Source organism: Podospora bellae-mahoneyi, chromosome 2 (assembly GCF_035222275.1).
Source record: "Podospora bellae-mahoneyi strain CBS 112042 chromosome 2, whole genome shotgun sequence".
NCBI lineage: Eukaryota > Fungi > Ascomycota > Sordariomycetes > Sordariales > Podosporaceae > Podospora > Podospora bellae-mahoneyi.
The window spans coordinates 2,554,804-2,580,132 of NC_085881.1; the positions used below are offsets into that span (position 1 = coordinate 2,554,804).

At 53.9% G+C, this 25,329-nt stretch overlaps 10 protein-coding genes across 10 annotated transcripts; 4 read left to right on the top strand and 6 right to left on the bottom strand.

Moving 5' to 3' along the window:
* Nucleotides 1-977: 977 nt before the first annotated feature.
* QC761_206360 (uncharacterized protein) lies at nt 978-3,432 on the bottom strand (the record flags this gene model as incomplete). The annotated part of the gene is made up of 2 exons (XM_062876369.1): nt 978-2,939; nt 2,995-3,432. 2 exons carry the CDS (start codon nt 3,430-3,432, stop codon nt 978-980), a joined length of 2,400 nt encoding a protein of 799 aa, XP_062734961.1.
* Nucleotides 3,433-3,931: 499 nt separating this feature from the next.
* QC761_206370 (uncharacterized protein) lies at nt 3,932-6,766 on the bottom strand. The gene is made up of 3 exons (XM_062876370.1): nt 5,760-6,766; nt 4,560-5,703; nt 3,932-4,507 (listed from the first exon to the last, which is right to left on the bottom strand). The coding sequence occupies exons 1-3, from the start codon at nt 6,048-6,050 to the stop codon at nt 4,194-4,196; spliced, it is 1,749 nt and encodes a 582-aa protein (XP_062734962.1). The 5' UTR covers nt 6,051-6,766; the 3' UTR covers nt 3,932-4,193.
* Nucleotides 6,767-7,271: 505 nt separating this feature from the next.
* QC761_206380 (uncharacterized protein) lies at nt 7,272-8,138 on the bottom strand (the record flags this gene model as incomplete). The annotated part of the gene is made up of 1 exon (XM_062876371.1): nt 7,272-8,138. One exon carries the CDS (start codon nt 8,136-8,138, stop codon nt 7,272-7,274), a length of 867 nt encoding a protein of 288 aa, XP_062734963.1.
* Nucleotides 8,139-9,076: 938 nt separating this feature from the next.
* Nucleotides 9,077-10,000, bottom strand: QC761_206390 (uncharacterized protein; the record flags this gene model as incomplete). Its single annotated transcript, XM_062876372.1, has 1 exon — nt 9,077-10,000. One exon carries the CDS (start codon nt 9,998-10,000, stop codon nt 9,077-9,079), a length of 924 nt encoding a protein of 307 aa, XP_062734964.1.
* Nucleotides 10,001-10,117: 117 nt separating this feature from the next.
* QC761_206400 (uncharacterized protein) lies at nt 10,118-11,286 on the top strand. The gene is made up of 2 exons (XM_062876373.1): nt 10,118-10,380; nt 10,440-11,286. Exons 1-2 carry the CDS (start codon nt 10,368-10,370, stop codon nt 11,012-11,014), a joined length of 588 nt encoding a protein of 195 aa, XP_062734965.1. The 5' UTR covers nt 10,118-10,367; the 3' UTR covers nt 11,015-11,286.
* Nucleotides 11,287-11,441: 155 nt separating this feature from the next.
* QC761_206410 (uncharacterized protein) lies at nt 11,442-12,587 on the top strand (the record flags this gene model as incomplete). The annotated part of the gene is made up of 1 exon (XM_062876374.1): nt 11,442-12,587. One exon carries the CDS (start codon nt 11,442-11,444, stop codon nt 12,585-12,587), a length of 1,146 nt encoding a protein of 381 aa, XP_062734966.1.
* POL12 (DNA-directed DNA polymerase alpha subunit pol12) lies at nt 12,526-15,078 on the bottom strand. The gene is made up of 3 exons (XM_062876375.1): nt 14,341-15,078; nt 12,957-14,286; nt 12,526-12,892 (listed from the first exon to the last, which is right to left on the bottom strand). The coding sequence occupies exons 1-3, from the start codon at nt 14,811-14,813 to the stop codon at nt 12,719-12,721; spliced, it is 1,977 nt and encodes a 658-aa protein (XP_062734967.1). The 5' UTR covers nt 14,814-15,078; the 3' UTR covers nt 12,526-12,718.
* Nucleotides 15,079-15,484: 406 nt separating this feature from the next.
* On the top strand, nt 15,485-16,501 carry PDR16 (Phosphatidylinositol transfer protein (PITP); the record flags this gene model as incomplete). Its single annotated transcript, XM_062876376.1, has 1 exon — nt 15,485-16,501. One exon carries the CDS (start codon nt 15,485-15,487, stop codon nt 16,499-16,501), a length of 1,017 nt encoding a protein of 338 aa, XP_062734968.1.
* Nucleotides 16,502-17,005: 504 nt separating this feature from the next.
* Nucleotides 17,006-18,103, top strand: QC761_206440 (uncharacterized protein; the record flags this gene model as incomplete). The annotated part of the gene is made up of 1 exon (XM_062876377.1): nt 17,006-18,103. One exon carries the CDS (start codon nt 17,006-17,008, stop codon nt 18,101-18,103), a length of 1,098 nt encoding a protein of 365 aa, XP_062734969.1.
* Nucleotides 18,104-19,652: 1,549 nt separating this feature from the next.
* On the bottom strand, nt 19,653-24,623 carry DNF3 (drs2 neo1 protein; the record flags this gene model as incomplete). The annotated part of the gene is made up of 1 exon (XM_062876378.1): nt 19,653-24,623. The coding sequence occupies one exon, from the start codon at nt 24,621-24,623 to the stop codon at nt 19,653-19,655; it is 4,971 nt and encodes a 1,656-aa protein (XP_062734970.1).
* Between the last annotated feature and the right edge of the window lie 706 nt (nt 24,624-25,329).

Consider the following 25,329-nt stretch of genomic DNA (forward strand, 5'->3'; position numbering starts at 1 on the left):
TTTTGAAGCTGCACTTCTTGTATTGGTCCCATACCAAATCATTAGGCGGTGGCCGAGAGCCGTGGATGTAAGATTGGCGCTGAATTCGGCCATCGCAGAGTGTGTTGACTAACCTTCCTATATTGATCCGGAGACGTGGGTCCTGATCACCGTCTGTGAGCTTGGGCATATGTGAATTGCCCGAGGCGGCGAACTTCTGAGCCTCGATCCACACGTTGGAATCGTCCACAAATAGCAAACATTCGTCATTATCGGCATCCATTGTCGCCGGTGGTGTGATTCGCGCAGATTAAGGGTAAGGCAGAGCGTAACGAACAACCTGTTGCGAGAGTATGGCGAGGTGAGTTCAGATATATATATATATATATATACCAGCGACAAAATCTGGGCTTTTCCTACTGTTGTGCACTGTCCTTTGCTGTTGTGTGTGCCTATCCTTTAAATCCCATCAACCGGTGAGAAATGCAGGTTGCTTGATAATATTTCTAGGCCAGCCGATTGAGCCAATATTTCCAAGATCGAAACGCTTGCAACCGCTGTGGCAACAGTTCCCTGCCATCCATAACCTATCATCGCCAATCTGCCTTGCCACTTTTGGTGACCTGCAGGCCTGTTTGTGTTGACCTACCTGATATGCGCTGCGACGTGGACCAGTGACATTATGGTGGCCTAGAAGACAGCAGCTGCAACAGGGTGCGTATTCGCACTGGATTGTCGCCTGTCGACCACCCCGTCATCCCCGGCTTGTACATATAGCTTCTTGATTTCGTTCTTGTCGGCCTTCCGAGGGTCCCAGGCTTCTTGCAAGAAGCCAACATCCTTTCCTCGCTCGAGCTGCTTGGCTTCTCGATCAATACGCCCGACGGTTGCTCAGTTTCCTCTGACCTGTTCAGCGATCACGACCCCTCGCCGGTGAGGAAGTGTAGCATTTTTCGTTGGACTTCGGCGCAGCTGCAATGAGAGCTCCAATGGTATCCTCATTGCGTCTCCCAGTCACAGTACCCAGCCGGCGGATCCCTGATATACCCCGGCCCCAATCCAGCTCCCGTATTGTCCCTACTCCTCATCAAAGAGTCAAAGAAGGCCATGTCAACCCCTTGAAAGGCCCAGTCGTCCGCTCCTGCCGTGAGAGCAGGGTAAAGATACGAGTCGTGTTCAGGCTGCAAGTGGCCAGAACCATGTCGGGCTGGGAGTGAAGAAAAGTCAGGACCTCCAACAAAAAGATTCTGAGAACTTTGTTGACTTTGCACCATGTTGCCGTACAATTGTTGCTCCTGGTTAGGTGTCTGAGAGGGTTGCCGCTCGAACGCTGACTGCGGCACCAACGTCGCAGACGACGGAGCGTCAGGTCCAGTCACCGCGGTGGCGGAACCAGCGGCGTCAGATGTGACCGCCTCCTTGGAAATGACTTCATCGGTAGCCACAATCTTGACCACCCCATAGTACGGAATAAACACACGGAGGACGTTTTGACGGCTCGGCGTGGTGACGGACTCGGAGCTAGACCGGTGAACGGCCTGGGTGTCGTACTTTCGCCGCCCGTTGGCTGCGTCAGCCTCGATGGCCATGAGCCTGCGTATCAGACCGGCGCTCTTCTCGCTTAGCGCATCCGCATTGACTTTGTTGAACGCGTCCATGTTCTCGAGATACCCCTCCACCAAGCCTAAATCTCCAAGCCTTTGGTGGGCGAGAATGCTGTGATCTGTGGGTGGGCAATGACCTTGCAGGTGTGCCAAAAGGAGCGTCATGGCAGCCATGAGGGCGTAGAAGTCCACAGCGCGGCAGCAGAAGGCGACGTTGTCTTGGGCCCGGAAGAGGACAAAGCGGGTGAGTAGCTCTCTCGAGGCGGTGACGCAGACATCGCGGCTGTAAGAAGAGTTGCTCGGGTCGAGAGACTGCTTACTGGATCGCAGCAACATGTATGGAAGATGAAGCTGGTTCAAAAGGTTGTAGTGGAATACTTGCCTCATCAGTTGCCACATTCTCCCGAGCATCTCCCTCACGTCATTGCCGGCACCAATGAGACTGGGCGGCAACCACCATCTTCCCGGCAGTTCCCCTGCCATCTTCTGCAACTCCAGATCAAGGGCTTTGGTGGATGCATACTCGTGGAAGCTTGGATCAGATTCATTCCGCTCCAGAATCCGAGCTGCGACACCCATCTGAAGACGTTCGAGTTTATTGACGGGGGCGTCGTCACCCGGCAGGTGGACACGTGAAGCCACTGCTGCTTCCATTGCGCCTTGCGGAAGGCCAAGCATGAGGGACACAACAGCATCTGCACATACAAGACGATGAAAGAGGTGTTGGGGAGCCACTGGCATCGAAGCGTCGAGAATTCTCAGAGGCCGGTGCTGGTAGCTTCGATGAATACCCATCAACTGGCCGACCGTTATAGCGCGGCGGAAGGCCAACCAGGCTCGGCGTAGGTTCCCGCAGTTCATCTGAAATAGGCCCTCTAGCAGGATACAATGCAACGACTCAATGGAACTAAGCATTTCATCGTTGGTGGTAACGAGCCGGATTGCCGTGTCCGCGAGCCTCCGCATGATGGTCCGTGGAGTTTCGCAGTCAGGTGGGAGATCTGTGTATGCATTCCTGTGGGTGTACTGTAGAGACAGGCAAAGAACAAGCATGTGTCGAGCTACCAGGACCGGATGGAGATCTCGGGGCGGAATTCCAAACACGACTTTTGGGTCACTGTTACCGCCGAGGCCTGACGCAGGGTCGGCGCTGGTCAATGCCAAGGCAAACAAGCCAGCTTTGTTTCCGCCGAGCTCGTAGATAGTATCAAGGTCCTGTCGAGATGGGTACGCCGAATGCAGTGCTTCGGAGAGTCGGCCGTGCTTGCCATCGTCAGGTCGTAGCTTGACGAGACACTCGGCAGGATTTGGGCGTTGAACACCGAGACTCTCATCTTCGAGATCATCCAGCCCTTCCTGTAGAAGGGTATCAATAGCTTGTCATGCCAGTCAGTTGCATGATGCGCCATACCTGAGGAGCATCAAGAATACCAAACTGGTGACTTGATTCCGAGCCAGTTGATCCATCATCTTTGACTACCACAGAAGCCTCCGCGGGTTTCAACAGTGCCTGCACAGCGGATGGATCACCTCCAACCTTCTTGACCAGCTGCTCAATCAACGTCTCAACCCGAATGATTCGGTCTCCCATCTGACGTGTTCGATCCGCTGGGGTTGAAAGTTCCTCAGGAAGATCCTGGCTTCTGCAGTCGGTGCCCCTACGATAACATCCGATGCAGATAGCATCACCCGGAGCAGCAAAGGTGCATCGGATCTTTCTCCGCTTGCATTCCCAGCAGCTGTGTGTCCCTTTCCGAATTCTGCGGGCCTGCAGTTTGAGTGCTTTCTGTGTGTATATGGTCTGTGGCATCAGGGCGCCGACAGGTGAGCGAGCCGTTTCGGTTTCCATCTTCTCGCACTTTCGAGCTGAGAGCTCTATGGGTGTTGTAATGGGATGTGGTTGTGCTGGAAGGAGGTGCAGGAACCGTGGTGGTCGGCGTTCTCAAGTGTGCAAGTGCAAGAAGACCGCAACGGCGGAGGTGTAAAAGAGCAGTTGGTAATTTTCTTCCGCCGTGTCGGCGGTCCAAAACGGCGGTGTCTTCAGCATTCGTAATCAACCCCCTGGGTGGTTGGCATCCTACTGGTCGGTCAGCAACGACAGCATAAGCAAATATGCGGCACAGCGGGCAGGAGCCTCCGGTGCTCTGGATCGGTTTATTCCCGTAGATGAGGTTTCGCGACATCAGGATTTGGTTATCTAGAATTTTATTCCAAGACTGTCGTCATAGAAGTTATCCTTCGAGATAGAATTCTTTGCCCAGATATTTGGCCCTGAGAGCTGTTGCCGTGGCAACGCTTTACCCCTGAATCCCTTGAGATTCCCATATAAAAACAAATTATCCTTCTTCTTTTTGTTGTTTGAATTCATTGATTGTTCTATCATTTTGCTAAGAATGTCGTATCATGATCACCAATTATTTGCCAAAGCACACACATGAAACCCCCTTTTCGAATCGTAAAGCCCACCCATTATCCACCCTGATTAAAACACCTTTCTAAAACCTCGTGTCCGATAGCCCAATTAATCCGAAGTAAAACGCCAGCCCGACTGTTCTGGCATATCTGAAAATCAAAAATCGAAATCGTAAATAAGGAAAATCATCCTCACCCCTATGCCACCGCCCCAGCAGCCCTCAAGGTCTCTGGGTTTAGTCTTTTCCAGCTGAAGAAAAAACTCAAAACAAAGGAAAGTCCAACGGCTCCAATGGCAATCGCTAACGCTGTTTTGATTCCTGCCATGTAGGCGATCAAAATCCCCGGTACTTGCTCCGCGGGGAAAACGGTCGTGATCGCGGTGGCGCCTGTGCCCAAGACTGCAAGTGCGTTGACATCAGGCGCTGAGATGGCCAGTTCCTTCATGAGCTCGTTGACAAAGGCGGATTGACCAGCCGAGACCCAGAAGGCACCACCAACTGTTTGGAAGACTGCACCAAAAGTGTTAGCGTGAGAAACAGAGACAAAAAGGGGTATATTCACAAAGAACGATAGCAGTGACACTGCTCAAATCGTCAATCTCGGCCGTCGCCTGGCTGACGATGATGGGAATTTGGAACGCACTGCCCCACGCAATACCTCCCAGGATTTGATATCCAATCCACATGCTCGCCGATGACCTAATGTCAAGTGTGTACAACAGACCAGCCGCCACGGTAGCCAGCGCTGCCCCTCCCACCGCTAAAGGTGTAGCATAGCCCGTCGCCGAAACCACCCCTCCTCCCACGATCGTCGCTACTGTGACCGACAGAATCAGCGGCAGGTTTTTCACCCCTGATTCCGTCGGTGTAGCATTGCCGATACTTTGGAAGTAAATCGGCAGGTAATAAATGATGATGAAATAACTCCCGGCAAACAGTAACGAAAACATGCTGCAAACCCACACCTGCCTCTGCACGAATAGCCTTGGTACGATCATGGACCTCTCCCCATTATACCACTCCCAGACACCAAACGCGATGGAAATCATGACGAATCCAACCAACAGTCCAACGACCTTCCGGTGATGCCATGCAAGTGTCTGCCCGCCATATTGCAGCGCAAGAATGTATGTGATGACACCGGCCATGATGAGTGCCGTGCCAACGGGGTCCATCTGCAAAAGCTTCTCCTTGAGAGTCGCCTCCGCCGGCTTGCATCCCTCTGGGGTCCGGAACAAGAAGATGATGATCAGCGCCGACAGTCCGCCAATGGGCAAGTTGATGTAGAAGCACCATCTCCACGTCACCCTATCCGCAAATGCGCCTCCAATCAGCGGTCCAACAACGGCAGCAACACCATAGGCCGTGCCAATAATGCCGGTGAAGACTGGTCGCTTTTTCGGCTCGGCGGAAAAGGCGATGAGGGTGTATGCTCCGGAGCCGATACCAGCCGCTCCCACCCCGGCAACAGCACGGCCAATGATCAGAGTAGGTGAATTGGGTGCCACGCCACAGATCAATGACCCAAGCTCAAAGATGAAGATGGAGATGAGGTAAGAGATCTTGAGCGGAAAATACTTGAACACCTTGCCCCACGAGGATTGGAAACCGCCGACAGTCATGAAGAAAGCTGCGCCGTACCAGGCTACGTCTTCGAGGCCGTTAAACTCGTCGGTGATCTTTGGAATGGCGGTTGCTACTATTGTCTGTTTGACGAGTTAGCATCACTGAGAAAGGCACAGTGTGTGGATCGAAAACTGACCATGTCGAGAGAAACCAGAAAGACGCTGAGAACCAAGGCGATGATGATACAAGCAAACGTCCATCCTGTTGGATACTCTGTTGGCGGCACATGTAATGATTTTCCTCGGCTCCTGTATTTCTCTGACAGACGTCCCAGGTTGGTGGATGAGTTTGGTGTGGAACCACTGCTGAGGTAAGCGTGATAGCGATTTCTTGGGGTAGCTGGAGTTTCGAGATCGAAGAGGGATGATGTCGAGTTTTGCGATGCCAGTGGCCCATGTGCGTGTGTGTAGGCACTATAAGGTGCCATAGTGGTGTTTGAACGAGCGACAGACAGCCAAAATGAGGGGAGGATTCCTAAAAGACTGGACAATTCACCACAGGTGGCTAGGAGAGAGCGAAAGACAAGGCAAGGTGACAAGACTTGGCGAGGAGCAAGTGATGGCGAATACCGAGTGGTAAGACGAAAGGGCTTGGGAATCCTTTATGTTCATGATGTCCAAGATGGGAATCCACACTGCATGTACATGCAAGACACCGATTCCGTGGCAGCGATTCTCCGGGAAGGCGTTCTCGGCGGCAACATCTCAGGGATTACCTCGTCCACTGCGGCTACAGTGCCGCGCGAAGAGAGGATGGTTCCCAGGTGCAGAAACGCGCACCACATCTGCCGAGAGGTGCATTTTCGATGCGCATACCAGCAGCTACCTGCTTCATCTCTACTTGGAAGATTTCGCAGCCGATGACGAGATGTATTCGGGTCGGGTTTCATCAGGGACTCAACCCTGGTGCAGGAGTAGGCGCCGGACATTAAATCGGGGTGCGGTTTGTCTGCAGAACACCGCTATTTTAGTGCGAGTATAACCCAGACACCACAAGAAAGTGCAGAGTATCTCACCTTGCAATTGGTGTTGTTGTCTTTTGCTGCAACATTCTCACCGGTTCGGATTGGTGATGCGCTGCGGCGTTGCCGAGGCCACACATACTTTCTTGAAAATATTTGTGGCAACATTAGAAGGTGGATGCATTTGCCTGGAAGATAGAGACCTGCACCTTCCCTTTCCTATTCAAAGACATGCACCTTCCATCTCTGCAACCTAGCTACTTGTACTAATTACTCAGCTCATGTGATCAATGAGGAACCCCTCATGCAACTTTTCTTTCATCAGTTTCCTTCATGTTCAAGTGTTCCTATTTTCATCCATCTTATCCAGCATCTCACCATCAACCCGAATATCGGCATTCACACCGCTGCAGTCAACTCCTTACAAAACTGGTCTTCATGTTCATCTCAAGATGTCAACTGATAATTGATCACACGTCTTCTTCTGAAGAGAACCCACATGAGCGTGTCGAAAATCTGAGGTGGAAATCAAACACAATAAATTCAATCTAACCAAATTACGTGCACCCATCGATCACTCTATTCCATCCCAGCTTTGTGTTCTTCCACTCATCAAGTCTCTTCCACCCGAATAATTTCACTGACTAAGCTCTTATCAGAAACCATCCACCCCCCACCACCCACACCTCACTCATAGATCACATTAGCCACAATGGCGAACTCAGTCCTGATCGGCCGACTCGGCTCACCAACAACAGCAGTCGCCTGCCCAACAACAGCAGTCGGCTCCCCAACAACGGCAGTCGCCTGTTCGACTTTTACAACATTGTCACCGTTCACGGCCGTGTTCTGTCTCGCCCGAATAGCAGTGATAAACCCATCAGCTACCTGGAAAAGAGGCACCTCGGTCATAACCGGCGCCGAAACCGGAGTAACCGGAATCTGGGTACCAATTACCACAGAGGGGACATTCGGAATGGCGGTATCGATCGGTGCCGGAGGAGCGTCGGGAATAGCGGTACTGATTGGTGCCGGAGGAGCATCGAAGATAGCGGTAGGAACTGGTGCTGGAGGAGCATCGAGGATAGCGGTGCTAATTGGCACTGGGGGCGCTTCGGGAATGGGAATGGCGGTATCAACAGGCTGAGGCGCCTCGTCGACGGGAAAGGCGGTGCTCTCAGCCTGACGACGTTCAACTTGGCGCTGTTGGAGGCCGTCGATAATGTCGATGAGGTCTCCCAACTCATATGTTTGTCTTTTGGCAGGGCTGGAATCGAATCTCCCACGAGACACATCATTCGGTCCGGGGATTGTACCACCACCTACACGGTAGGTCCTAGTGTCCAAGGGCGAGTCATCCCTCTTCGCAGGACTAGCGCCGAATCTACCGCGAGAGACGCCGTTCTGGCTTGGAATACCGTTGCCACCACGGTAGGCTCTCTCAGAAAGCTGGGTGGGAGCCAGGCCAGGCTCTGCCGGTAGGGCTCGTGCCTGGGCAGCGTGGACGTCGAGCGCGGCGAGGAGGAGGATGCAGTTGGAGATGGTGAGCTTCATGTTTTCGGAGGGTTGAAAGATCAAGTGGAAGTAGATCAGACAATGGATAGCAGGTAATAGGGATTGGAATCTCAGGCCGGCCTGAAGTAGTGAAGTTTTTGTGTAGAGTGTTTGATTGGTCGGATGAAGATGCTGTTCAGTTTGATATTGACACTTCACTTGTTGGAACATAGCCTTATATACATTTTCAAATACAATGATCGCTCGAAATCTTTTCTACATGACAGTAGGCAACAGTTCCGGAATTCAACCTTCCCGATGGTTACTTTGTCTGTCTTGGGAGTCAAAACTGGCCAGACGGGAAAATCAACGGCAAACATTTGACGCGATTCATCATGCAGTTGACAGGAGAATTCAAGGTCTATGGTAAAAGTCTCAAGTCATCCATGTTTGCCTCCTAGGTGCATAATGCACTAGTTGTGGTCGTCTAGATCTGAATGTAAATCCCGGCAGTAGTAGGCCACATAGAGGGGTCAGTCTTGACTTAGCATCGCCTCACTACTACGTTTTTCTTCAACTATGACCAAATGTTTGTACGTCAAAAAGAAATTTACCGACGGGGAGTTCTAATGGTCTGATGTAGATCGACCCATGTCGGCTCGTGAATATCGAACACTAATGAAACCGGAGAGTGGTAAATATCGGCCATGTTCGCGGCCCAGTTGCCTATCCCCTATAATTATTGTTAAGTTATTTGATCCAAGGTAAGTAATATTCTTTGTTTCGAGTTGCAAAGTGAAGTTATTGTGTAAATTCCCAATCTTTTGGACTTTCTGCTACACTGACAATATCAACAATGAGGACTGAATCCTCTCCCATCCCCAACGCCACGCTGCTAACATGACCGACAACACCAACTTTTCTCTACCCATTCCCCCACCATTCCACAAACAACTTGCCCTCCTAGAAAACTTCTTATCTTTCTTTACGCCAAAAGCCTACTCCTTCTTCGGCCTCTTACTATCCCCCTCCCCAGCCCCATCCTCATCCATCCTATGAACCGTCCCCGCCCCACCACCCAACATCGACTCACTCAACACCCACCCACCACCCTCCCCCCCAGCATCACCATCCCCCTCCCCTCCACCAATCCAGTTCCCCTCCTCATCAAAAAACTCGTGCACATTCTCCGCCGTAATCCACCCCGAACTCCCCGGCATAGCAGCCGGCAACCCCCCATCCCTCGCACCGGCAAAAACCCCGCTAAACCCCTCCACCGCCTCCCCCTCGAAAATAATCCGCGCCCCATCTTCCTCCTCCTCCTCATCCTCATCCCCTTCCCCCTTGGGGTCAGGGTTAAGGTTAGAACAGTCGGAAATAGCCTCAAACAACCTCTCCGTCTCCGTCTTTGGCCTCCTCCCCCCAACCGTCACTTCTTCCTCCCGTTTCTGGGAAGCGGGAATAAGCGTCAGCTCGACCGCATCCCACTCATCATCCCCCGACCCGCCCTCTGCGAGCTCAAGCTGGAGGTAGACACTGCTGAACTCGCCTATTTTCTGCACGGCGTGGATGCTGATTTGGTGGTAGGGGATTGTCAGTCCGACTTCTGCCTGTGGAGAGAAGAGGACGAGGTTTTGGGATGTGACGAAGACGTCGAGCGCTTGTTCATAGGTTGTTGGGAGGGATTCGGGGGAGAGGGCGAGGGATTCGGGGGGGGTTGGTCGGGTGGTGAGGTCGAGGGGGAAGAAGGGGAGTTTGCCGAGTTGGGTGGGGGAGGTGAGCCAGGCTTTGGTGGAGGGGGAGTGGTGGTGGAGGATGGGTTTGGTTGGCGAGAAGAAGGAGGTTGGGGTGTGGGATTGGTGGTCTGGGAGGGGGGTGTAGTCGGATAGGGAGGGGGGGGAGCGGATGGTAGTGAGGGACATTTTGGCGGTTGTCGTCGTGGTATTGGTGAGGGGTGGTTTTGGTGTTGTTTGGTTTGCGCTGGTCAAAGTCGCGAATGTTGACTTTGGGGAACGCCCGCTGGCAAGGTGGGGAGCTAGCTGGTTTAAGCTGCTGGAGCTGTCAAATTTTGGTGGGGTCAAGCTTGCGTTATCGATAACCTTATCGAGACGTCCCTCTTTCGTCATGCGGCTTGTGTGGCCAGGAGGGTTCTCGCGTGGCCAACAGAAACTTTGGAGCAAACGCGTGGCACTTCATACGAGAATCGTGTCAATTGATCACCTCGAGTTTTTGTAAACAGCAAACAGAAATTGCCATCAAATGATCAAATAAACGCGGCGAATCATCACCATGCACGACAACCGTACGTCGTCCTCCGTCCTCAACTCTACGGAAACGCGCTGACTAACACCATCATCCAAGGCTCCCACCCCTTCCTCCAACAAGTCCCCCTCACCGTCTCCCCCTTTGTCAACCTCCCTACGGCAACCACGCTCCCATACACATACAAGCCCATGCCTTCCGCCCTTCCCCCATCAGCCTCGGGCATCACATCAGACTCGGCTGCTGGGGGCCCAGAACCGAAATATGTCGTCTCACCGTCTGGGCACGCGGCGCATCCAAACGATATTATCGCCTCTTGTCGAGCACTGCGAGATCACATTGCCAAACTCACGGCTGATGCCGAGGCGGAGATCAAAGCGATAGATGAGAGGATAAAGGCTGCTGAGCTGGCTGAGAAGAGGAGGCTAGCACCTGGTTGGCTGGATAGTGATGTAAGGGTTCTTCAACCGGAGAGAAAGAGTGTTGCGCCTGATGGGTCTGGTATAGAGGGCTTTGGGCAGTTGAGTCTTGGGGAAGGGGGTCATGGGGAGGAAAATACTAGTCAACAGCAGCAAGGGCATGGGCCGGGAGGGGCGAGTGAGATGGCGGTGCCAGATGAGGGGGAGGAGCTGGATAGGGCTTTTGGGAAGCTTGGAATGGGGGGCCCGAAGTGATGTTGGCTTGTTATGATACATGATATTGCTTGGATACGCAGCGTGATGATGCGAGGGAGGGTTCAAGGCTCTACCCTAACCCTGGCAGCGGTGGTGGAGCTACCCCAGAAAGCCCACAACTTGGCATTGCCGCCTCTCTGTTGGACAGATCAGATACCCAAAAGTTGCTTCAAAATATTCTCAGCATCAATTTTCTCTAAATCTGCGCATCCACCCTCCTGTCCGTCATATCAAGAATTGATCAGCCCAAATTTCTGACGTCTGATATACCCAATCCGGTTAGCGCCATCAATTTAAGTTCTGCTCCACTTCTCCAAAACCCGCCGCAGTCAAGTCGCAAAGTCGCGTCTCCCAAAGCTTGCCAAATTCTCGACCTTTTGCGACAACACCACCACCACCATCACAACCACCAACAAAACAACCAAAAATGGGCCTCCCGCCCCGACGCGCCCCTTCCCCCTCCGAGTCCGGCTCCGAATCCGGCTCCGGGTCGGAATCCTCCAGCAGCAGCGAAGACTCGGCCCCACGCAGACCCCTAATGGCCCGCCCAAAATTCATCCCCAAATCCCAACGCAACAAGACGCCCGCCCAGCTCGCCCAAGAGCAAGAATCGGCTCTGGCCGCCGCCGAGGAAGCCGCGCGCAAAGCCGCCGCTGACGCTTTGGTAGAAGAACAAATCGCCAAGGACCTCCTGGCTCGGAAATCAGGAAAAAAAGCCTGGGACGACGACGACGATGAAGAGAATAAACTCGAGGTGGACGACACTGACGATCTTGATCCCGAGGCGGAGTATGCTGCTTGGAAGCTGAGGGAGTTAAAAAGACTGAAACGGGAGAGGGAGGCGATTGAGGCAAAGGAGAGGGAGCTGGCTGAGGTGGAGAGGAGGAGGGGGTTGACTGAAGAGGAGAGGAAAAAGGAGGATGAGGAGCACTTGCGGAAACAGAAAGAGGAAAGGGAGGGTAAGGGGAAGGTGGGGTTTATGCAAAAGTATTTCCATAAGGGGGCGTTTTATAACGATCAGGGGGCTGAGGCGGGGTTGGTGGGGAGGGATGTGATGGGGGCGAGGTTTGCGGATGAGGTTAGGAATCGGGAGTTGTTGCCTAAGGCTTTGCAGATGAGGGATATGACTAAGGTCGGGAAGAAGGGGGCGACGAAGTATAGGGATATGAGGAGTGAGGATACGGGGTCTTGGGGGGGGATTAGTGGGGAGAGGAGGGGGGGACCTGGGAGGTTGGATGATAGGGGGTTGGATGAGAGGTTTCAGAGTGATGGTCGGGGGGGGTGGAGGGAGAGGGAGGGAGGGGGGGAGGGGCCCAGGGGGTCGAATGCTGTTCCGTTGGGGGAGAGGAGGGAGAGAGCGAGGGATGAGGACAGGTACAGAGATCGGGACAGGGATAGGAGGGGGAATGATGATGATGATGATCGGGAGAGGCATCGGAGGCGGGATGACAGTCGTGATCGGAGGCGGTCGAGGTCACGGTCACGATCTCCGAGACGGAAACGCTCGCCTTCACGGGAACGGGGGAGGGATCGGTATGATAGTGACAAGCGGAGGAAGATAGATGGCCGGTAGAAGCATCGCTTAAGTTGTTTATAGGAAGCAGTACATGACATGACAAACAAGGCCAGATCTTTTCACATGTTCAGGGCATTTTTGAGGGCCAACATTACTCTTGTTCAACTGCTCTCTAACCCAAGCCCTCCTCAAATCCTCGTAATCTCCACCCTCGCCCTTTCAAAGATCTTGTGCGCCAACATCCCTCCCATCTGCTCTTGCTTCGCCAGATCAGGAGGGTAAACCGTCATCTTTGCATACGTCCCCGCTCCTCTCCTCTTGGAAAGATACCCCGGGTTGATAACCAGCACACTCTCAACAACCTATTCATCATCTGTCAGCACACTCCACCTTGTCAAAAAGTTCAGGGCTTACAACATAACATACCTTTGCAAAAGGCGGCAAACTACTCGGCACCACCAACACATCCGGCCTCACATTCACCATCTCCCCCAACTTCAAATACCCCACATCCAACACCGCCCCGGGCCCAACCCCATCCCCCCTCCCCGTCTTGGGCAGCTTCTTCCTATCCGTCGGCGGGAACAGCGGGAAGTAATGTCTCTGCTCAACCAGATACCTGCACGCCCGTTCCAACAACCTCGGCTCCTGCGGTCTCCCCCCAATCAACTCCTCGTGTCTGAGCTCAAAGAGGACATCCTGGCTGCTAATACCAAGGACAATCTCGTTCATGCTCAGCGTCATGGGGTTGCCTATTACCTTTGCCGCTTTTGGCAAACCGAGTTCTTTGCGGGGGAAGGCGTCTTGAGGCCAGGACACGTGTTTATCTAGTACGTCACGCACCGAAGGGATGAGGAGGATGGTGATACTCGGGTTGGCGGAAGCGAGGCGATTGAGGGAGGGGGAGATGAGGTATTTGAACACGGTGGACATTGTTGCTGTGTCGGGGTCGATGGACGAGAGGTATTCTTCTGGGAGGTCAAAGTCTCCTGACGCAATGAGAGGGTGTTCCATGTCGATGAAGGGGCCGGTGAGAACGAGCGCGTCGACGTAGATGTCGGCTGCTTCGTTGCAGAGGGCTTTGAGGGGTTCGAAATCGAGGTTGTCGTCTGCTGTGTACGGGCCAGAGGCGAAGATTACGTTCAGAGGGGCGGGGTCGGAGTCGGAGTCCATTGCGTCCGGGCCGCCGCGGAGACGCTGGATATGAGCGCCGAGGGTGTCGGGGGTGGAGGCGGCATTGGGGAGGAGGGGGAGGTCGAGGATTTGGTGGACGGTGAATTCGTGTCCGTTGCTGTTTACGCCTTTCAGAGCGACGATTTGGCCAGGGAAGAATTGGTATCCTCTGAGCCTGGAGACGTTGAGAGGGACGCGGAGACCGCCACCCATTCGGCGCGAGGTTTCGAGGAGTAGGGAAGCGGCGTTGAGTTTGCCTTCTGAGGAGTCGGAGGCGATCCGGCCAACGGCAACGATCTCGGACGTGCTTTGGCTGGCGGCGCTGCCAAAGGCGGACTCTTCGAGCTTGTGGTGTTGCATAACGAGGGAGACAAAGTCGTCTATCCGGTCGTCGAGGATTTCGGAGGACTCGGATACCTTCAGGGCAAGGGGTTTGTAGGCCAATTTCTTCTGGTCAGAGGCTGCGGTGAGCTTGATTCGGGATTCGCTGAAGGGGGCGATAGGGGGCTCAGGCGCTGGGAGCTGGTCGTTGAGGATCTCGACTGTCTCGCCGGCATTGGCTCGGTCGTTGAAGAATGATGGTCTATCACAGTCAGCTCCTGCGTAGTCCCGCACACATGTTGGAATTGAAGCTCACGGAATAGCACCCGTAGCGTCGAGCTGGTCGGCCAACTTGACTGGCGAACTGGCTGGCTCAGCCTTGACACGGCTGACTGCTGGCGTCCTCTTTGGGGCAACCTTGGAGGCCCTGGAAGGGCCTGGTGTAGTGAGGCTATCCAACATTCCAAAAACATCGCCGCCGCTGACTCTGGGGGCCCGTGGTGTTGATGAGATGCCCTTCTCGGTCTTGATCTTTACATGCGACCGACTGTTTCTTTCGAGGGTGTCATGCAAGTCTTGCTTGAAGTGTCGCAGTGTCTCGAGAGCTGTTTGTGCTGCGTCTATGTCCATCTTGATGCAATATGACTCCCATTTGAAGAACAGGTCCTCGACTGACAGCTGATGGAGGCGCATGATGGACCGCAGTTCGGCGACGACATCGGCTTCGAGCTCCTTGTTCCCTGAACCGAACTGCTCGTTCAGCTCTGCGACTATTTCTGTTTCCGACATGTTGTAATCTTTTCGACAGTTCCAATTCCGTGGATTCGATTTGTTATAATGTGGTGTCGGCGCTGTGCTGGCGACGTTGCTTGCTTTTGGTTATCTCGACCGAGGGCAGTTACTTGATCAATAATTATTTGGTTGGAGATGTCAAAGTGGGACGCGTTCGACGCGTCCAGGACCACTTAACGCGCTGCGGGGCATTCTAGGCCGCCTTAACTGGGCAGATTGAACAGGGGTTGTGCTGATCTCGGCGCTGAAAATTGCGACCCGCTGTTGGGTGCTCCCGAGCCAATGGCAGCGTTCAAACGGTGCCCGAGATGCAATTGAGACTGTTGGAACCGGGGTCTTGGGAGCGGTGGACATTGATTTCTGGCTGGGTTTCCCTATCAACCAACTGTTTCGTTGCCCTCTCTCTTGTTTCTTTTCCTTTGCTCTTCAGAACTTGCCTGGCTTTTCTTCTGCAGCTCCAGTTATTGCAATCTCGTCTGTCTCTTTATAGACCTATCCTGCCAACTTTGCTGCCCATACGAGGCACACGGAGTAACGGCGTCCTGGTTGACCGATAGGTAATTGTCTGTTAAATTGGGGCCCCACCCCTTGCCAACTACTTATACCTCTTGCTAACCTCTTTTCAGAGACTTTGGGCATCATCTCAACAACCCTTCTAAGACATCAACATGGCTGAGGTTCTCAAACTACCATTGCCCTTCCCCATTGCTGGCAGCCAGCCCAAACCACGCCCTTCCTTGGACGCCGAGCAGCAAAAGAAGTATGACTGGCTTCTCGAGCGAGTGAAGGGCTGGACAGAGATCCCCTCCACTAGCAAGGCTGGCCCTCCCACCGATAACGAGAAGTTCTGGCTGACTAAAGAATGCCTGCTTCGCTATCTGAGGGCTACCAAGTGGAATCAGCAGGAAGCCGAGAAGCGTCTGCTCAAGACCCTCACCTGGAGGAGAGAGTATGGAGTGGAGGACTTGACGGCCGACCATATTTCCCCCGAAAACGAGACCGGCAAGCAGATCCTCTTGGGCTACGACAAGGAAGGCCGTCCCTGCCACTACCTCAACCCAGGCCGTCAGAACACCGAGGCCTCCCCTCGTCAGGTCCAACATCTCGTCTTTATGGTGGAGCGCGTTATCGACATCATGCCACCCGGGCAAGAAACCTTGGCGCTCTTGATCAACTTCAAGCAGAGCAAATCCCGGTCCAACACATCACCTGGTATCGGTCTGGCACGCGAGGTCCTCGACATTCTTCAGAATCACTACCCCGAAAGACTGGGCAAGGCGCTTATCATCAACATGCCCTGGGTAGTGACTGCCTTTTTCAAGCTCATCACACCGTTCATCGACCCTCACACACGCGAGAAGCTCGCGTTCAATGAAGACATGAGCAAGTACGTACCGACGGAGCAGATGTGGTCCGAGTTCAGCAGCGGCAAGCTCGCTTTCGAGTACGATCACAGTCAATACTGGCCAGCTCTGCAGGAACTTTGCAACAGAAGACGGGAGGCTAGGTGGCAACAGTGGGTTGCTGGTGGGAAGCAAATTGGCGAGTCGGAGGACTACCTGGCTGGTGCGACTGCGGCTGCAGTTGGCTCTGCGACAGAAAAGACTGCCACTGCACCTGCGGTTGAGGGCAAGACGGCCGAGATCACAGCATCGGAAGCTGCCCCGGCTGTGCCCGCAAACTAGGTGCGCGGTGTCAGAGCACGTGTATAGCCCTTCTTGTGTCTTCCTGGAGCTGCAGTTTAATACCCTTACGTAGTCTAATGCTTCTTTTGGCCTTTCACATGTTTTGATACCGGTGTCCAGCTCGGTGACTCTGAGCAAGGCGCCACATTCTTTGTTTGGTTGGCAGCATTGGTCAGTTAAACGAGCCTGGTTAGCGGGCAGCGGGAGGATTACGCGGCTGGCAGCGCATGGCTTCGGAGACATACAACAGCACAACTGGTCTGCATGGTTTCCATCTGGTCAGTACTTTCGAAAAGATAAGACCAAAGACGACACTTTATTCACCTATATATCGGCAGTGTAGCCCGTCTCGGTGGTCATTCATCAGCATACCCTCAATGGCCAACACCAGCCTCTCATCGATTTACGTACATTCTTCGACCACCAGCCGACGCTTGAAAGCCACAGCGGCCGGATTCGCTACTCAAATAAGCACCCTTCAAATCCCAAAGCTCAGCCATCACAATGTCAACATCACCCCCAAAAACAACCGAAGCCTGGACTTACACCTCCCCCTCAACCCCCCGCACAGCCCTCACCCTCACCACCTCCCACCCTCTCACCTTCCCTCCCTCCAACTCATCAGAAGAAACCCTCCTCATCTCCGTCTCCCACGCAGCCCTCAACCCAGGCGACATAGTCAGCCTAACCGCCATGCCTTTCTTCCTGCACTCCACCCCCTCCGCCGTCCCAGCCTTTGACTTTTGCGGCACCGTCCTCCAGTCCCACAACCAGGCAAAATTCTCCCCGGGGGACAATGTAATCTGCTTCCCACCCCTCCCCCACATGCTCAAGACAGGAATCGGCGGTCTCCAGAAGATTGTCCCCATCCCGGCAAAATACTGCGTCAGACTCCCCCATGGAAAGAAACTCATCGACGGGGCGGGGTTGATGCTTGCCGGTTGCACCGCCTTGCTTCAAGTCCGTCAGGCGGGGGTAAAAAAGGGGGATAGAATCCTTGTTGTTGGGGCTAGCGGTGGGGTCGGGAGCGCGGCGGTGCAGATTGTTCGTGATGTTGTTGGGCTGGGGGGGTATATCGCTGGTGTTTGCTCTGGTCGGAATGAGGGGTTGGTTAGGTCGCTGGGGGCGGATGAGGTGGTGGATTATACGCTTCACAAGGACCTACCTGGGTATTTAACAGAGAGGTTTGGTGGGGAGGGGAGGCGGTTTGATCATGTTATTGATGGGTATGGGAATCAGGAGTTGTATAAATCTTGTGCTGGGTTTTTGAAGGAGGGGGGGGTTTATGATGCGGCTAGTATACACTACGCTTCATATAGGTTGTGGGATTTGTTGGGGTCGGTGGTGACGATTGGGTTGAATATACTCTGGCCGAGGGCGCAGTGGTTGGGGGGGACGGGGAGGAGTTTCAAGATTTGTAGTTTGGGTGATCCGGGGTTGGAGATGATGGAGTTGTTGGCGGGGATGCTTGGGGATGGGAGGGTGAGGGTGGTGAGGGATAGTGTTTGGGGGTGGGGGGAGGTGAAGGAGGGGTTTGATGTGCTGATGGGGGGGCATGCGGCTGGGAAGGTGGTCATTAGGGTGGGAGAGGGGGAGGAGTGAGTTGGGTGGTGGTGTAAGATGTGTGTAAGTTTGTGTAGTGGAAATACTTGAAATACCCTGCTCTTGGAGGACATACCTGGATAATGGTGATGAACAAACCCTTCCCTCATTTTGACTGTGCAAAACTTGATGTCAGGTGAGATAGATGCAGTACTCCGGGTCCTTGAATGTAGTTGCAAACCGTTCTGTAGGCCTCAGCGCATGCTGAGATATGCCCCTGATAGGTATCTACCTGGCTAGGTCGTAGACAAAATAATATCTACTTTAAATCAGTAAAACGTGTCAGAGCCATAAACCTACATGTCTTTAAAGGGGAAATGGGTCTCTTGTATATATCACATGGTCTGTTGACCATCTTTGGAGGCCTACTTACCATCCTGGGAGGCCTGTTGGCTACCTGGGTACCAATTAACAGATACCGGCATCGTGATTGGCCCCCTCACCCCTCTGCGAGGCTGCAAACGAGGCCATCAGTACCCGATGTCTCTTCTCCAACACAACCTCTATTCTCATGTCACGACGCTTCTTTTTTCCAGAATTCTTCCATCTTCACCGCGTCCCTCCTCTTGAATAAAGTATTGAGACAGACTATCCTCAGTTACACACCACCCAGCATCATGAACACCATCCTGTGTGACTGCGGCAAGCGCGTAGCCAACGCCCAAGCCCTCAAACAACACAAACTCGACTCCCCAAGACACAACACAACTTCGTGCGAATGCGGTGCTCGCTTCGTCACACCCGAAGCCCGCGATCAACACCTCCGAGATTCCCCGCTACACACACAGAAAGACCATCCTCAAAGCACAACTCAGAGCCCACACAACAACAACAACAACAACAACAACAAGACCTCTGTTCAGAGTACCCCAAACATCCTAGCAGAAACCACCACAGTCCCTGCCGAGCCCAAACCTCTGACTGAAGCCAAGACTGAAAAGCCCAACTTCCAATGCTGCGGTAAAAAATTCAAGACCAAAAAAGACGTGCTCCAACACCAAGCAGACTCGCCAAACCATCACGGTGGAAGCCCAAAGAAAGCTCCAAGAAAGAGAAGAAGCGGCGATCGAGTCTGGGCCGCACCACAGACATCGAGCTACAGATTCCAGTTTCCAGAGTCAGACATGGAGTACGGTGCTTGCGACAAGGACTGCGGCTGGTGCGGGAACTGCATGAGAGGCCTTGACATCTGATAATAACAATGATGCTTATTCGGTTGCAAAGTGTGTGTGTACATGCGACACTACACCAGTTTTTGCCTCCCATCCTTGGGGCCCCTTAAATACAGCAATATGTCCTCCTTCTCTATACGTCTCTGCCAAAAGAACAAAAGCTTGCGCTTCCAACATGCATCAAAATGGTGGTATAGAACGCCCAAAAACACCCAAATGTTTCCCTTGAGAATGCAGCACCACAAAAAGAAAAAAAGAAACGACCCAGTTGGGAATTTTTCTAACCAACCACCCCGCCCCCCAACACACCAACCAAACATTACTTTTCATACCCCATATATACACCCTCACCCCTCATCACTCATCATTTCCCCCTTTCACTTCTTCACCCCCTGTTGCCGCTCCTGCTTACTCATAAACTCATCAATCGGATTCTCCCTCTCCTCCACCGGCGGCGTAAACTGCCTACTCAACCGGCTCATGCTCGCCCTCCCAAACTCCGCCGAAGCCATCTTCCTCACCCCCGGCGGCCTCTGCTGCCCATTACCCCCCCTCCAACCAGGCGTCAACCCCCCCCCACCACCACCACCGCTCTCCAACCCCGGCCCAGGCGAACTCGCGCTCGTCACAGTCTTCAAGCTCGCCACATCCCCAAACCCAGGCTTCCTCCCTCCCCTCTCATCATCCCCCTCCTCCGCGTTCCCCCCAACCACAACCGTGCAACTCTCCCCCTTCTCCAACCGATTAGCGTGCATCCCCAACACCTCCATCACACCCTCCATCGCCTCCATCTCCTGCGCCAGATCCTGATCCGTCGGCCAAAATGTCCTCTTCACCGCCGCAACCCCTAGCTCAAAAACGCATAGCGCAGACAGAGCAAGAAAGTGAACAATCCACCAGTACCCCTCCTTTCCGTACCCCGTCAAGAAGTTATCACCGACAATGTAAGGACCGAGCGACGGCTTAAAGATGACCGCCAACAAGATGTTCCACAGCCACCACCCAAAGATGGAGAGAAACAACCCGACAAAGATGATTACGTTCCTGTTCCTCACTCGCAAAAAGAGCTTGAGGTTGATAAACACCACCGCCAGGGAGAAAGCCAGCGTGCCGACCGAGTAGAGGTCTGTCTCGACTGGGTAGGGCGCGAGAGTATAAAGGTAGTAAACGCAGTTGAAGATGATGACTGATTCCGTTATTCCCAACACCATCCAGTACAGCCAGAGCTTGAAATTAAAACCCTGAGATTTCTGACCAAAGGAGTAGAGTTCTGGAACGGCCAACAGGGTTTCAGCCGAGAGGTCCGTTTCGAGAATGCCGGGGAGGATGACGCAGAGAGAGGTGAACAGTGTGTTGAAGACGGCGAGGGAGGTGGACTCGAAGATGGAGGTGCCGGTATAGCCGTTGTAGTGCTGGTATTGAGCCTGGATGAGGTAAAAGACGATTTCTTTCCAAAAGGTGGCCAAAATGTACTTTCCCGTGCGGGCGTAGCACCAGCGGCCGTGGACAAACAGCAGGCGTGACAAGAAGCGGAATTGGCCAATCGAGTAGTCAGAGATGCGGGCGGCTTGGGTGCCTTCGCGGCCGTTGATGCCGATGCCGAGATGGGCGCATTGAAGCATGGCCACGTCATTGGCGCCGTCTCCGATGGCGAGGGTCACTGCTGAGGGAACTTGGCGGCGAATGCATTTGACCAGGTTAGCTTTCTGAGAGGGTGAGGCGCGGCAGCAGATGACCGAGTCGACGCGGGCAACAAGGTCGAAGAAGAGCAGACGAAGTTGGGGGTCGTCGTCGACTATGGTCAAGGTCTGTCCATCAATGACCACCACTGAATGAGGAGCCATGCCTCGACTGACATCAGTCAAAGTAGCATTAATACGGTCCTGCAGATCGCCATGGCTGACGTCGAGAATGTAAACCTCAGAGAAGGGCTTGCAAATTCTGGCCGAGTGGGCGATGTTGATGGCAGTCTCGCGCTTGTCACCAGTCAACATCCAGACTTTGATGTTGGCTCGGCGGAGCTTGTCGATAGTCTCGGGGACACCCTGCTGGAGCTTGTCTTCAATCGCGGTCGCACCGGCCAGCTCGTAATCCTGCTCGATAATCTCGGCGGCATTCTCGATCTGTTCCTGGCGATTGACAAGACTGGTGGTAGCCTCGAGATAGATCTCTTTCCACGCCTTGTACTCATCCTCTTCCAAGTAGCGGTAAGAGTACATCAGGGTCCGCAGGCCTTCGGTAGCAAAGTCATCAACATGCTGAAAGCACCGCTCAAAAACGGCACCCTCGTTCACAGCAAGTTGCTCGTCGACCATCCCATCCAAAGGATCAAACGCAGCTAACCGAGCAAGCTCCAAAGACCTGTTTCGCGCCATGGACTGGCGCGGAGTCTGATAGGCCTCTTCATTACCCGGCGCATCCAAGCCATCAGCTTCACGCCGAGCAAGCCAGTTGTCAAGACCTTCAGAAACCATCGACTTCCGCCAACTGCTCTTCCTGTCCAAGGCAAGCGATCTCCGCATGAGATCCATGCTGCGACGCTGTGCCGCCACCGGGGTCTGCAAACTAGCACGTCGCTGAAAAGCCTTCTCTTGCTCGACACTCTTGCGCATGCTGGCCCTGCGCTCAACAGCAGTAGCAGTCTGCATAGCAAGAGTCCTCTGCTTCAGCCGAGGCAGGATCACACTGTCGGCACCCTTGGTAAAGACACAAATCCTGCCATCCGGCATGCGAAGAACAATCGACATGCGCTTCCGCTTGCTGCTGAACTCAATCACGTCCAAGATCTGGCAAGTCTGTTCAGTGTCCGCGCCAGTCCCGTGCTCCATTCTAACAGTGACAGATTCCGTGGTTCTTTTGACGACAATGTATCCAAGCTGTGCAGCAGCCCTCACCAAAGCCAACTCATCGGGAGACGCAGCCTGATAATCGATCTTGCCGTTCTCGTCCTCCTCGGGAAGACAAGTGTGGCAAAGAGCCAAACAAAGGATGAACTGCCGGGCCTGCTGGGAAAAGGGCGTGTTGGGCTTCTTCTGAATGTAGTCAATCATCTCGTCCGTCCTCAGCTCAGGCTGAGCATTTGTCGGGCGAACAGACGACTTCCAACCAGAAAAGGAAGGCCGCTGGGACATGGAGGGTCGTCCAGATATGGAAGGGCGGCCGCCTTCAGGAGCAACATAGGACACGTCCATGTCGTGCAGCCATGCTGTGCCCGCCACACTCATCTTGCGGAACTGCATCAGATTCTCAGTCAGAGTGCCCGTCTTGTCGGAAAAGACATAGCCCACACACCCCAGATCTTCCAAAATGGTCGTGGTGTTGAATTTCGCGGGTGTGTCGTTGACCTCGTCGTACATCTCAACATCATGAAGCAGCAGAAGCTGACCCAGCTTCACCAACTCCAGCGAGACGTACATCGACAGCGGAATCAACGTGTTGAGCGCAATCAGCATTGAGATGAAGACGTGGCTCAGCTGAACTGTCTCTCCGGAGAGATAGAAAGCCCGCCACTCCTCATCCCTCCTCCACATGGTATACCCAGCCGTCAGACCGCCCGCAAGAACAAAAACAAAGACCACCAAAAGCAGCACAATCCGATTCAACGACCGCTGCATCTTTGGCGCCTTCGCCCTAACATTCTTGTTGGCGTTCATCCTAATCTTGCACTCCTCCCCGGTATTAATCACCAGCCCCGTCGCCTCCTTGGTATTCCTGAGCGTCGAACCCCTATACACAACCTCATTCAACGTCAACGGCCTCGTCTCCCCACCCACCGTCACCCTCCCCTCATAATTATAAAGATCAATGTTCGGATCTTCCGACACGACCTCGGCCTCCACCGCGCCCATCCCCGCCACCGAAGCGCAATGCTTCGCCAGCAACGGGCTCGCCTGCTTGCTCTTCAAGTTCGTCTCCCCATCCAACGCCATGGTCTCAATATACGCAATCCCGTTCTCGTTCGTCGCATGCAAAAGCACAATATCCGCCGGCACCGCATCATCCCTCTCCAACCGAATCACATCTCCCACCCTAATATCCTGCCACTCCGTCCTCACCCACTGACTCGGCTTCTCCTCCACCACCCCCCCTTCACTCTCCGTCCCCTTCAGCTCAAGCACAGTCGTCTCCCCCTCCTTCCCCTCCGTCTTCTTGCCCCCCCTAACCAAACGGCCCGGTAATCTCCCCTTCCTCCCTTGTCCTCCCCCAGCCGCCGCCTCGGGATCCAAGACCCAAGCCCCGCTCCTATTCTCCCTCACGTCAAGCTTGTACCTCCTATAATCATCCCACCCTTCCTTCGCCATGCTCAAAGCGACAAAAGCCAACAACGGCCCAATAGTCGTGTACGTCCCCGTCGTCGACAGACCCGGCACCATCTGCAGAATACCAATCACCAAAAAGTAAAAGTTCGCCAGCTTCTTAAACTGGAAAAACAACTGTTTCGGCAAGAAGCTCCAGATGGTGTACCTGCTCGATCTAATCGCGTTGGACACATATGGCTTCCCCGTTCTCTCATCCTTGAACGGTTTCCTCCTTGCTCTTCCCGGGGACAGCAAAATGTGGCGACCGTCTTTGCTCGGAGGGATAGGTTTCTGGCGGAGGAGGGTTTCGAGGACGTATTTCTTGTAATAAGGGGCTGCGAACTTTTTTAACGAGTGCCATTGTTTACGGGTTGTTTGTCGGTGACGGGCTTTTTGGCGGGAGAGCCAGTTTAAAGGGACGGAAGTGTAGCTTGTTCGGGGTTCTCCGTCGTCGTCGTCGTCGTCGTCAGGTGTGGCTGAGGTTGCGGGAGCCATATTGTTCGAGGTGTTATTGTTGTTGTTGTCGTTGTTGTTGCTGTTGTCCAAGGCCAGCTGCCGGACGTCGGTGTTGCGCCTTTCGTCAAATGTTTGGCGGGGGCGGGTGAGGGAGATCCTTGACTCTTCTATGCGCGAGACGGTAGGGGCTCGGTAGGCACTTTGAGAGCTGGTGGAGATTCGCCCTGGTGGTAGCGGAGGGGAGAGGGTGCTGTTTTCCTGCGCGAGCTGTGTTGGTGACGGGCCGAGTTGTTGCGATGATTCGATTTTGTACAGTCCTGTTCTGACTCTAAGCGCTGGTGGCGGTCGTCGTGAACTGCTGCTGTCCAAGGAGTGACGAGCTCGAGGAAGACCACTGGCGAGAGTTGGGGGGGAGCTCAGGGATGGTCTCGTGGGCGTGTTTGTACCGCTGCGAGAAGACGGCTCGCGAGGCTCAGGCAGGGAGATTTGCGGGACACTGGGCGAAGTAGGCGTGGGTTGCGAGGTCTGTAACTCGATTTGCTCAAGCCTCGTCCTGAGCGCCTCTGCGGCGTCATGGTGGCTCCCTGGCGCCATGCCACCGAAATAGTGCTAGAGCTGACGAACGACCTGCGCGCGCAAAAGACAAAGGGCTCGGTGGAACAAAGGGATTGGGGGAGGATGAGGTGGGTGGGATGGCGGCGTGTCAAGGTGCGGCTGGCATGACCCGATTGGTGGTGTCCTTGCTTGTCTAGGACAAAGGGAGGTGGGAGGATGCTGTGGTATGGCAAGGAAAAACGTGTTGCAAGCAGTGAGGCCAAAAAGAGAAAAGAGAGCAAGTGTGACGCTCGGTAGAAAGCTGGGAACACCTCGATGTATGCTTGGCGGCTGAAATGCTTGAAGTCCGATATGCAAGGATCCCGGCTGCTTCTGTCGGTCCCACGTTTGTCGCAACCCCCCCCTGCGCCGAGTTGTGTGTTGTGGCTGTGATAATCAGATGGGTCCAGAAGTCAACCCAGAACAAGACAAAGCCCGATCCTAGAATCCACAGCCTGACGTTCTCGCCGTCTGTCGTAGTGATAATGTTGAGAAAGTGTTGCAAAACACTGTCTACAAGAACAGGTGGCCTGTGCAAGTGATTGGATAGGAATGCAACCGGCCGGAAACAAGTCCTCGACACACCACCATTCATCAAATCAAGAAAATAAAAAGTTGGCAAGTCCAGACACCGCCGAGCTCCTCTTCCAAGTCCGCACCGCAACAAGAAACCCCACTAGATCATCGTCCGCGCAACACTCATATC